This window comes from Trypanosoma grayi, assembly GCF_000691245.1.
Source record: "Trypanosoma grayi strain ANR4 Tgr_108_V1, whole genome shotgun sequence".
NCBI lineage: Eukaryota > Euglenozoa > Kinetoplastea > Trypanosomatida > Trypanosomatidae > Trypanosoma > Trypanosoma grayi.
Genome location: NW_008825727.1, coordinates 20,677 through 31,450, shown reverse-complemented (window position 1 = coordinate 31,450; position 10,774 = coordinate 20,677). Strand labels below are relative to the sequence as shown.

The window sequence follows — 10,774 nt, the reverse complement described above, 5'->3', positions numbered from 1 at the left end:
CCTTGGTTTGATGTCCGCAAGTAAAAAGCACGCACTCGCTCGAAGGGGCATCACAGGTGTGAGGGAATGAAAAAAAAAAAGCATATATACGCGTCAATCGGACCACCAACCTTCCTATGCTTCTACGCGCAGCACTGGAAGAGACAGGTGAAGAGAAACAGCCCACATGCAGTACAAATAAGGTAGAATCCCTCTACGAATTCGTATCCACGGTCCTTGAACGGAGCATATGCGTCCCTCAGGGAATCGTCGTTCTGGCAGTAACCCTTCAGATACCCGTACACGAGAAGGCCCACACAACCTCCGCACCCGACAAAAGCAAGGGTAACGAAGAGTGATGTAATACATTTGAGACAGCACATCCCTTGCCTGGAACAAAGCTGCGCAATGGCGAGAACGAAAATAATGAGCCCCACGCCAGCACCGCCCGCTGCACCGCCCTCACTGATCTCAAAGAAGAGCTTGTATTGGTCACACGGACTGTCCTTCACCATTTCCTTTATACCAGAACGCACATTCTCACTACTGTACCAGAGTGTCTGCTCACTCTTATTACGTCCGGTCCCTTTACGGAACACCGCAAACAGATTGGCACAAACAGCGGCAGCGGTAGCCAAGATGGCTAACGGTAAGATCAACGCACGACAGAAGATCATGATTTCTTTCCTGGAGAGTTTGCACGAGCTTGCTTAGAAGGTCAAACACTACAATGAGATGTTGGGGAGAAGCGGCACATCAACACCTCAGTGATGGGGAGAGGAGGGAGAGTGCGACACATCATGGCCGGGGGTCGCAGTTGGCGTCTCATATGGCGGTGCCTTTGGAAAGAGGGTTTGATGCCAAAATTCAACTGATACAGTTGTTTGTACGCTGCAATGCTTCAATTAATGATCCCATGTAGACTCTAAATTCTTCAGGTCGTACGTCTCCGCTTGCCACTGTGACACCCTCGTTTGCGAGAAGTGCAGAGCGCACTACCCTCTGCCTTCTTTCCGGGTCGCCGACGAGGGCACAGCTGGCAACAGCATTGTTTCTGCGCTGTTCCGCTGCGTAGTGGTTGACGCAGTGAGGCTTTTTGATGAGAAAGTGAACACGGGAGTCCATCATGGTCGGCTCTGCTACTTGTGGCTGAGAGGTTTGCGAAAAAGCATTGAGTGGATCGTGCTCGTAATCGTATCGCAAGAGCGCGTATTGTGTGCGCAGCCCGCCAATGTCACCTTCCGCACCCTTTGTGCCGTGGACGCGCTGAACTTCGTCAAGAATGTACTTGCGCTGCTCCTGTGTGAGATCGTAGCGGCGACGATCAGCCCACAGTAACAGTTCATCGAGCCACGACGATTTGAAGAGGCCAAGGCGTTGTGTGGCGTGCTGATACAATTCTAGCAGTTTCGGCGATTCCACGCGAAGGTATATCTTCATTAGTCGAGACACAATGCGGGTGGTAAAAGGTGTTCCTTTCTCCTTTATTGCATGAAGGACTTCCTCCGCACCGGCGGCAGGGTCTGTTGAATTGTGGGCGTGCTGAAGAAGAACGCAGAAGTAAAACTCGTTGGTGCAGTGCATGAGGCTTTGTTCCTGACAGGGCCGAAGGTAGTCTTCCTCAAAACGAGGAACCTGACATTTAGACAAGGCGTGAATTGAGGTCTGCAGGAGGTACTCATTCCCGCGGCGGTCTACGGTTTGGGCACTTTCTACCAGCGCGTGTCTGGCCTGCGCGAAGGCCGCTAGAGCCAAGTCAACGGCTCGTGTCTCGCCTGCCGCGATGAGGACAATGCTCCAGACACCGATGCCTAGCTGTGCCCCGTCACGCAGCATTGCACGTGCTATGAAGACCATCTTCCCGTTTTCCTTCGCGTTTTGTAGTACAGTCAGTAGCTGGAAGATGAGAAACTCCGAGACCTGCTCCACTGACCTTGAATTTGCCGCTTTTGTTTCCCCGGCTTGTTCGGCTGTGTGGGTGCCATCCTGTATCCTTCGCGCCCGTGGACGCAAAAGATCGCCACTGCTTACCTGTTCGATTCCAAGAAACGTGCAGATGTCGTCAAAGTACCGAAGCGCCACATCTACATGCTGTCCCACACGGCACGTCGCAATAAGACTCGCGTAGAACCACTGTTCCTCCGAGACTACATTCCCTTCAGCGCCGTTACCTGCACTGCCGTTGCTGACGATAGTGCTCAATGTACCACTTCCATCGTCCTGTCGCACAGTGTCGCGTGGCTTGCGAAGGAATCCTCTTTGGAGGCAGAAATGAAAGAAGAGCATCTCACCCTCGTCGCCACACGAGGCATACTGCACAAAGCGCTGGACAATGCGTACGGCATCCTGCGCCATTAGCTCCTGGCACGGACCGGGGTATACTGCTGTTATGCACTCGTCGTATATATAGGCTGCATCCTGAATGGCCTGCTTCCCCTCCACGGTGTGTGTGCTGCTGTGGTTTGTGGCAATGCAGACGCATCGCCAGAATGCGCGGACCAAAGAGAAGGCACTCATGACTTCCCAGCCCATGGATGGCACCTGCTGCAGGTGCTTTACGCAATGTGAGGCCAGACGGCGGAGATCGGCAGTACGAGCGAGACTGTACGCGCTATCCACAACCGCGTCGGACACAACAAACCCTCCAGCAGCCACGTCGTCGCCGTCCGTCGCAGCACTGGCCGCCATGAGAGCCGCACGGGCGTAATACACCTCTAGACAAAGCTCATGGAGCTTCGCCGCATGTGCAAGGTGGGCATACTCGCGAATGCACTTGTTGCTCACCTCCCGCAGACGTCTGCACATCAGCTCTGTAACATGCGCGTGTACCGCACCAGTTTGGCTCTGGTCAAAATTTGTCTTACTAAAGCGATAAAGGCGACGGCTGAATTCATCTGCCGAGAGGAGTGTGAGTTCATGCGCCATACGCCGGTACGCCTCCGCATTGGTGTCCACCTTCGGTGGTGCAGCCGGTGGGTGAGAAGGCAAGGCGCCCTTGCCAACATGCAGCGTCGACGGCAAAACGCTTCTAACGCGTACCAATAGGCAATGCCGCATTTATTCCTTCCTTTCCGTCGTGCTCTCGTGCGTAAACGGAGCGACTAGTTTCATCATCTTTTTGGTGTGCGTACATGCATGTTTAGTTGCAACGACACGAATGAAGCAAGGGCGACGAGAAAAAAAAAAACAAGGAAAAAAACAGCGCGCACATACCTTTACCAGCGCACTACCACTGTAACCAGGAGAGGCAAACATCCAACTATCTCACACATTTACGGATAGAACCGCGAACTTCATACGCAGCTTTTTCTCCTTTTCTCCCCCTCACTCGTTACTGCTGGAGACCGCGAAGGGCTGCAGAAATGTCCGCAAAATTCAGCTTGACCGCAGCTTTCGCGCTGTTCTGCCGTTCCTCCTCCTCACTGAGAGTGACGGGGGCGTACACGTTGAGCAGGTCCAGTACTGGACCATTGTTCCATAGCTGCCACTCAGCCGAGTTCGGGCTATTCTTCTTCTTCGAAATCCACTTGCCCCACGCGCTCTGTGGGTCGTCAAGACTTCCCGCATGCCGCACTGTCGGCATTGGCTCTGCCGTATTTGGAAGATCAAACACGTGCTGGTGTAGAAGCCGGCACTTCTCCGCGTTACCGGGGCAGAGACCCATTAGGAAGCATATACACAGGTCGTACGGCGCACCGCGAAACAGGCATGTCTCGCCGTGCAAGCACGTCCCCCACACGCGACAACACGGGTGTGTCTCCTCCTTCCACTGTGCTGCCGCCGCCGCTTCCGGGCCTCTGCCTGGCAGTACCGCGCCACCACGGGCAGACGGCACCGTGTTCATTGCTATAGCGGGGAGGTTCTGGATGTGCGTGGGCCGATCGCCACCGCCGAGCATTGGGGCGGCGGTGCGCTCACCTGAAGGCGCCACCGCCTCAGCGGGGCGACTGGAAATGTCATCCGACATCTCCATCACCTTCGACGGCTTGTAACTAAGCCAAGAGAGAAGCGATGGAAAAGGCACGACACGGCTGGGGCGGTAGGAGCGCGGACGTATAATGCGAGTGAAGCACCGTGTGCAGAGCATCACCTGATGCACCGTGTCCACAGCGATGGAGTCGGAGATGATGTTGTCCCGACGGCATTTGTTGCAGTAAAAGGACGCTCGCTCAGACAGCTGCCAGAGTTTTGTCTTCAGCGCTGCCTGAGCGTTCGCGTCTGGTGGAAATTTCTTCTCTCGCGCGTTGAATGTCGCGAAGTTGTTGAACGTCAGGCGCCTGGGGCCACGACCGCTGCCGCTGCCACCGCCGCTTTCCACCGGTGCCACTGACGTGCTGTGATCATTTACAACGACGAGGGGACGGCTGTGCTGGTACGGTGCGCCTCTCCTCGGTGTAGCGTATTGCTGTAGAGCGTTACCACTCCGTTGCTCCCTGCCCATCGATCAGGCTATCTTTCTTCACAATCACCCTCTTCCTCTTCTGTTCGTTTCCACCCACACCACCAGCAGCGGCTAAAAGGAATGGAGATCTAGCTCCGTCGCACTTGCGTTGTAAGGTGAAGGCAAAGTGAGAGAGAAAACAGGCAGGATGAAGCAGCTGAAGGAGCAACGGCCGAGACTAATACCAGCAATTCTAAAAACAGACGGGGAGGGGTTAGACCTTGTGTGTCACAACAAGTAGAAAATGAGAAAAAAAAAGGGCCTCGTGTCACCGCGAAAAACCTTCACAGGATTCTTCTCCCTCTCGCCTACGCGTAGCCGAACTTCTTCAACACCTCCACGTTCTTCTTGGGCATCTTCGCCAGAGCCGCCTTGCGTGCAGACTTCCAGGCGGAGCGCACCTTCTCTGTCTTCTTGTGGTGGCGGGTGGCCTTCTCCACGCGGGCCGTCTCAAGCTTCTTTACGACGTCGCTGTACTTCCAGCCCACATGCTTGCACATGTTGCCCAACACCGTGTAGGGGCGCTCGCTGCGGTAGCAGTAGTGGCGCTGCGCCTTGGGGATCACAACGCGGCCGCCGGTGCGCACCATGTTGGTGGGGACGCCCTCGTAGGCGACGAGCTGCCGCAGCGCCCGCTGCCCGCGCTTCGTGTAGCGCGGCAGCATCGAGCGCACCGTGCGGACGAACACATCGGAGGGGCTGCGGTGGTGGAAGGGGCCGAGCTTCGGGTTCGACAGCTTGCGCTTGCGCAGGAACTGCAGGTACTTGATCTTGTTGCGGATCTCCGTCCCTGCTATCGTCAGCTGCTCGCAACGCACCGCGGTGATCTTCTTGCCGAGCAGCAGCTGCTTCGCCACGATGGCGGCAGCGCGACCGAGCACGTGATCCTTGAGGTCCAAAACGATGATCTCCGGGCGGTGCTTCTTGATGTCTTTGCGGCTGCGGCGATCAGCCGACTTGCGGGTGGGNAGGTCCAAAACGATGATCTCCGGGCGGTGCTTCTTGATGTCTTTGCGGCTGCGGCGATCAGCCGACTTGCGGGTGGGGAGAACCATCGTTGCTTGCTGTTTCGCCGGTGACTCCTGGACTGAAACACAACAAGAAGGGAAAGAGACAACAACAACAAAAAAAAACAGCAGAAGTAAGAATAAAAACGAGCATAACATGGGTCGACGTGGCATACAGAATGAACAAAGATCAGACAAGCAGGCAGTATGGCCCACATATAGATAGATAGATATATAAGCATTGTGTAAGGATGGACGGTGCGGCCATGTGCTCAGCTAGAGAAAGTACCCCAGTAGCCACCATAAAGAGAAACAGGCGCACAAACTCATACATACACTCTATTACACGTAGAGAACAACCCTCATCCTTGCGTGCCGTGGCACGAGACGCACACAGAAGGGGGGAAGGAAGTAGAGATTAGTGCGCTTCGCATGGAGTGGCAGCCGGCCCTTCCCACGCATGAACGCACACGCACAAAAACACCAAACCTCCATGCCTTCTNCATGGAGTGGCAGCCGGCCCTTCCCACGCATGAACGCACACGCACAAAAACACCAAACCTCCATGCCTTCTCCCCCACCCATCTGTGCATATGCAGGTGCACGCGCATGTATTTTCCCCTTCTTCGCTTTCGTCTTTCCCCCCGCCTTACTCAGTACGCTTAGTGCAGACGCATGCTTGTTTGTTTGCTTTTTGTGTATGTGTATGTGTATGTGTGTGTGTGCATGTGCAAGACCGAGAAGGAAGCACCTTTGCTTTCCGTTCAATATACCCCATGCATTCTTCTTTTACTTTTTTTTCTCTTCTGTGGTTCTCTCGTTAGCGGCTCATTTTTTTTCTTTTCGTGGGAGCGATGATGATGATGATGATGATGTGCGGTTCCTATTCTTCCTCCCCCTCACCTGCCTCGCCACCACAGCTCCTCCCCCCTCCCCCTCCAATCGCCCTTCCCGCGCGCCTCGTCTCCGTTGTTCTGCAATCATTATCGTGTCCTTTCTGTCACGCACAGGCTCTTACCACGCAGTACATACGCATACACACACAGACCTCATTAACAGCTTTCATTAATACGCCGGCTTAAAAATTTGGAAGCTACACTTGCAATTCTCGTCCATCATCATCATAGCTCCACTGTTCGTGAACTCACCGCAGTAGTTCGATGCGCTAAAGATCGTAACCAGCCGCCTCTCCGCGAAAAAGGAGTAGCCGTTGTCGACCACCTGATGGGCACGCAGCACAATGTCAATGCTCAGATTGTCGCAGACCCGCTTTACCACGTCCTCACCGAATGTGTAGCTGACGCCGCGCTCGCTTTGCATCCAGCCGACGCTGTTCTCCTCGGGGTCCGACCACAAAATGTCGCAGGCCAAACCTGCGTCCGGCACCACCAGCGGGCGACGAATCTGGTTGATCTGGTCAAAGTGCCGCAGCTCAGGGCTTAGGCCGCCGTGCATGCACAGCGCAATCTCTTCAATGAGGGCGGCGATGGGGAGGCAGTTGAAAACGTCCGTGAACTCCTTGAACAGCTTCACCGAGAAGCGGCGCTTCACCTCATCGAAGAAGCCGTATATTCTACAAATGCTGTCGGACTCGTGATTGCCGCGGAGGACGCACATCTTGTCTGGGTGCAGCACCTTCAGCCCCAGCAGCACGACGATCACCTCCGTGCCGTGCTTGCCTCGGTCCACGTAGTCACCGAGGAACAAATATCGCGACGCGGGCGGCATTCCACCGGCGCGGAAAATCTCTAAGAGATCGTTGATCTGACCGTGGATGTCGCCACACACGTTGACGGGAGCCTCCACGTTCACCAGCATCGGCTGGGACATGAGTAGCGGCCTCACGCGGCGAAGGACAGTGCGGATGATGTCCTCGTTGAGGTACCGCTGCGCACTCTTCCAGTCGCGTAGAATAGCGGTGACTAAATGTCGGATGGCGGATTTCTCCTCCTCCTCGAGCGTCAACTCGCGCCGCGGGACGGTGGCGACTTCGCGCCGTTCATGCGGCTTCTCTGCAGACTGGGAGCGGCTTCTCTTGCGTGTGACCACGGCGGCCATGTCTCACCTCACTGCTGTCGGGGTTGTGAGTATTATATATTTTTTTTCTTGCTTTCTTTTTTGGTCTGCGGCTTGTAGGATAAGCCCGCCACACCACTCTGTTTCAGCAAAAATAGAGTTTGCACACACAGGCGCTGTGTACACACGTCAATGCCTCACAAACACACGGCCTGGGACAAACGAATAGTGGTAGTAGTAGTGGTGACAGTGGTGCGTGTGATGTTCTTCCACCTCCGGTTCCCCAATGTGTGCTGTCTCGCCTTTCTACACCTATCTCCTATGCGCATGCGTGTTAACAAACGCGACAGACCAGAATAATAACAGAAAAGAAAAACCAATACTACAGGCATCACTTCACACCTGAGCCCTGCGTGAATGCACAGAAACAGTAGAAGAAATACCTGGTGTCATCTCTGGCGACTTAGTGTTATATATCATCTTTACTTCATAGTGAAAGAAATTGGTGCTAAATAAAGCCCACACGCCGACCCTTTTCGCCCGTTCTTAGCTTACACTTTTCTTTGCTTTTCTTCCGGGGGAAAATGGATTGCTTAAATCTTATTCCAGGCGACAATATCCATTGACTGCACATCATTCTCAAAGGACATCACCATGTCTTCCAGATCATCGCCAGAAACCTTGTCGTCCTCAATAACGATNCAATATCCATTGACTGCACATCATTCTCAAAGGACATCACCATGTCTTCCAGATCATCGCCAGAAACCTTGTCGTCCTCAATAACGATGAGCTGCTGCAGCTTCTTCACGCCGAACGCCACCGGCACCAGCTTGTGGTCGCCCCAGAGCAGACCGTCACGCTGGATGGCGTGCAGCTTACCGGCCAGCGCCTCAAGATCGACGGTGTCATCCCACGGCTTGATGTCAAAGAGGATAGAAGACTTCGCAATGACCACCTTCTTCGCCTTCTTGGCTTCAGCGTCCTTCTTCTTCTTGGCCTCGAGCGCGGCTGTCTCCTCTTCCGTGGCGTCGCCGAACAGATCAATGTCGTCGTCGTCNGCGTCCTTCTTCTTCTTGGCCTCGAGCGCGGCTGTCTCCTCTTCCGTGGCGTCGCCGAACAGATCAATGTCGTCGTCGTCGTCGGCGGCCTTCTTGGAAGAAGACGCGGCGCCCTTGGCGAGCTGGTCACGCTCCGCCTGGTAGTACGACGCCATGCGGGCGGCCCACTCAATCACGGCAGTGTGTGAACCAAACATCTCGGAAAAGACCTTCGCATCCTCCTGGCTGGGACTAAAGCCTGAGACGTACGGCTGAGTGCCGAGGCGACCGTTGAGTTCCTTCAGGGTGGTCATAGTAACTTCTTTGATGTGTGTGCGGGAGTAGCCGAGTACGGATCTGTAGCGCGGATAAAAGATGCGTCGTCCCCATGAAATCAAATTGATAGTGGTTGTTGTACAAACGAAAAAAAAAAACGGAAATCGAGAGACATGATTATATATATATATATATATATATATAACCTAGAGACATAGAGAGGCACAGATACACACACACACGCAATGATCGATGTGGAATTTTCTTTTTTTTTTTTTTNTTTTTTTTTGGGGGGGGGGGGGGGGGGGAGGTTCCATGCAGCACCGTGCAGACACAAGTGCCATACGCACGGCGTCATGTTGGCCTGCCATGCAACGGGGCATCCTGCGCGTGTAGCGGGGGACTGCCCGGCTCATGTCACTCCTGTTGCAGCCGCCTGTGGGCAGTCACGAGTCCCAACGCGTCGTGCATGATCGAGTCCATATCCCCCTCGGACACTCGAATGTCGCACTCTTTGCATCGACGTGCACCAAAGCTCATCATAGGAGGGTTGCCCTTCAGCGGCGGGGCAAATCTCGTTTTGGNCTCGAATGTCACACTCTTTGCATCGACGTGCACCAAAGCTCATCATAGGAGGGTTGCCCTTCAGCGGCGGGGCAAATCTCGTTTTGGCGTCTTCCCAGTGCACATTGCAGCAACGCAAAGGCCAAACTACCGGGCTTTCGTAAGCGATATAGTGCAACCCCAGGAGCTCCGCCAGCTCCTGGTACATCGCGTAGCGGAAGCCGTGGGGAAACAACTCCACCACAACACTACCTGGACGCATTGCCATGATGTTCACAACTCCAGCACCGTGAGCGGCAATGAATATCGAGGTGTTGTGCATGAAGGACGCCTGACGAGCGTACGGCATGCGGATGAATGTCTGCATCGTCACTCCAACACCGCAGGATCGCAAACGCGTCTGCAGTTTCTCATACCACACGCGTTCCTCAAAGTGCCGCTCTCCCAATCGTTGAAGCAGCAATACAGTGACGCCATCTCCAGGGTTCGGAACGTCATAGTACCACAACAGGCATTTCCGGAAGAATCCTGCCTGCGCGCGGGTACGAAACCAACGAAAACGCTCCCACCGCGAGATTATCCACAAATCCTCCCTGCCCACCGAAGGAGGAAGAAGAGCAGCATCAGCAGCAGTAGCAGCGGAAGTCTCACTGGTGCGGGGACAGAAGAAGCCCCGCTCCTTCATCGCTTCCTTGTAAAAGATCTCATCCACACGCAATGTGGTATTTCCGGATGAACTTGTGGTGGCGACAAAATCGATACCCCATGATGTCATTAATGCAATGAACGGCGAGTCACTGCGGAACAGTGCATGAAACCATCCTAGAATGACAGCTCGAAACGACGAGTCCAGCCTTGGAGAGGGGTATGACGCGCAAACATTGCCGTAGAAGAGCGTCAGATGCACACGAAGACGCGCGGTGGCATCCTTCGGGTCTAGTTGCCGGCACTGTATCGAGCAAGGGGCAAGGTAGTCCAGCAGGAATGCCATCAAATGCGGCGCGTCTTTCGTGGTGTGTCCCAGCCGGCACAAGTCGGACGCGAGATAGTACAGCACCAGCGCCTCGTTGCGCTGCAGGAAATGGCGACAAGGCGGCAGCAGCTTGGGCGACGGTGTGGTGCGCTGCGGCGTCACAATGACAAAGCGGTCACGCAATCGCTGGAGGCATCCCTCGTACGTCCGCACGGTACCAATTCCACCGGAGAAGACGCCGGGGTTGTCGAACTCCTCCTCCTCCTCCCCCCCCATGGCGTGCCGCTCGCGCGCGCAATATGGCACCACCGTCTCCCCCTCCGCTAGGGAGTTGTGGCCAGCGGCGTGGGAGCACAAGAGGACAACAGCTGCAATGGTGTACAACCACATTAGATCGTCCCCCTTTCCCGTTGGTTTGAAAGCCAGCAAAACAAAACACACACACACAAAAACAGAGATAAGAGAGAGAAAAAAAAAA

General features: G+C 54.7%; 7 protein-coding genes across 7 annotated transcripts; all 7 read right to left on the bottom strand.

Moving 5' to 3' along the window:
- Positions 1–122: 122 nt before the first annotated feature.
- DQ04_01081110 (hypothetical protein) lies at positions 123–656 on the bottom strand (the record flags this gene model as incomplete). Its single annotated transcript, XM_009310187.1, has 1 exon — positions 123–656. The coding sequence occupies one exon, from the start codon at positions 654–656 to the stop codon at positions 123–125; it is 534 nt and encodes a 177-aa protein (XP_009308462.1).
- Positions 657–846: 190 nt separating this feature from the next.
- Positions 847–3,036, bottom strand: DQ04_01081100 (hypothetical protein; the record flags this gene model as incomplete). The annotated part of the gene is made up of 1 exon (XM_009310186.1): positions 847–3,036. One exon carries the CDS (start codon positions 3,034–3,036, stop codon positions 847–849), a length of 2,190 nt encoding a protein of 729 aa, XP_009308461.1.
- Positions 3,037–3,310: 274 nt separating this feature from the next.
- DQ04_01081090 (putative RNA-binding protein) lies at positions 3,311–4,420 on the bottom strand (the record flags this gene model as incomplete). Its single annotated transcript, XM_009310185.1, has 1 exon — positions 3,311–4,420. The coding sequence occupies one exon, from the start codon at positions 4,418–4,420 to the stop codon at positions 3,311–3,313; it is 1,110 nt and encodes a 369-aa protein (XP_009308460.1).
- A 308-nt stretch (positions 4,421–4,728) lies between these two features.
- Positions 4,729–5,475, bottom strand: DQ04_01081080 (60S ribosomal protein L13a; the record flags this gene model as incomplete). Its single annotated transcript, XM_009310184.1, has 1 exon — positions 4,729–5,475. One exon carries the CDS (start codon positions 5,473–5,475, stop codon positions 4,729–4,731), a length of 747 nt encoding a protein of 248 aa, XP_009308459.1.
- Positions 5,476–6,492: 1,017 nt separating this feature from the next.
- DQ04_01081070 (serine/threonine-protein phosphatase PP1 beta) lies at positions 6,493–7,485 on the bottom strand (the record flags this gene model as incomplete). The annotated part of the gene is made up of 1 exon (XM_009310183.1): positions 6,493–7,485. The coding sequence occupies one exon, from the start codon at positions 7,483–7,485 to the stop codon at positions 6,493–6,495; it is 993 nt and encodes a 330-aa protein (XP_009308458.1).
- A 607-nt stretch (positions 7,486–8,092) lies between these two features.
- Positions 8,093–8,797, bottom strand: DQ04_01081060 (translation elongation factor 1-beta; the record flags this gene model as incomplete). The annotated part of the gene is made up of 1 exon (XM_009310182.1): positions 8,093–8,797. One exon carries the CDS (start codon positions 8,795–8,797, stop codon positions 8,093–8,095), a length of 705 nt encoding a protein of 234 aa, XP_009308457.1.
- A 374-nt stretch (positions 8,798–9,171) lies between these two features.
- DQ04_01081050 (hypothetical protein) lies at positions 9,172–10,686 on the bottom strand (the record flags this gene model as incomplete). The annotated part of the gene is made up of 1 exon (XM_009310181.1): positions 9,172–10,686. The coding sequence occupies one exon, from the start codon at positions 10,684–10,686 to the stop codon at positions 9,172–9,174; it is 1,515 nt and encodes a 504-aa protein (XP_009308456.1).
- Positions 10,687–10,774: the final 88 nt, after the last annotated feature.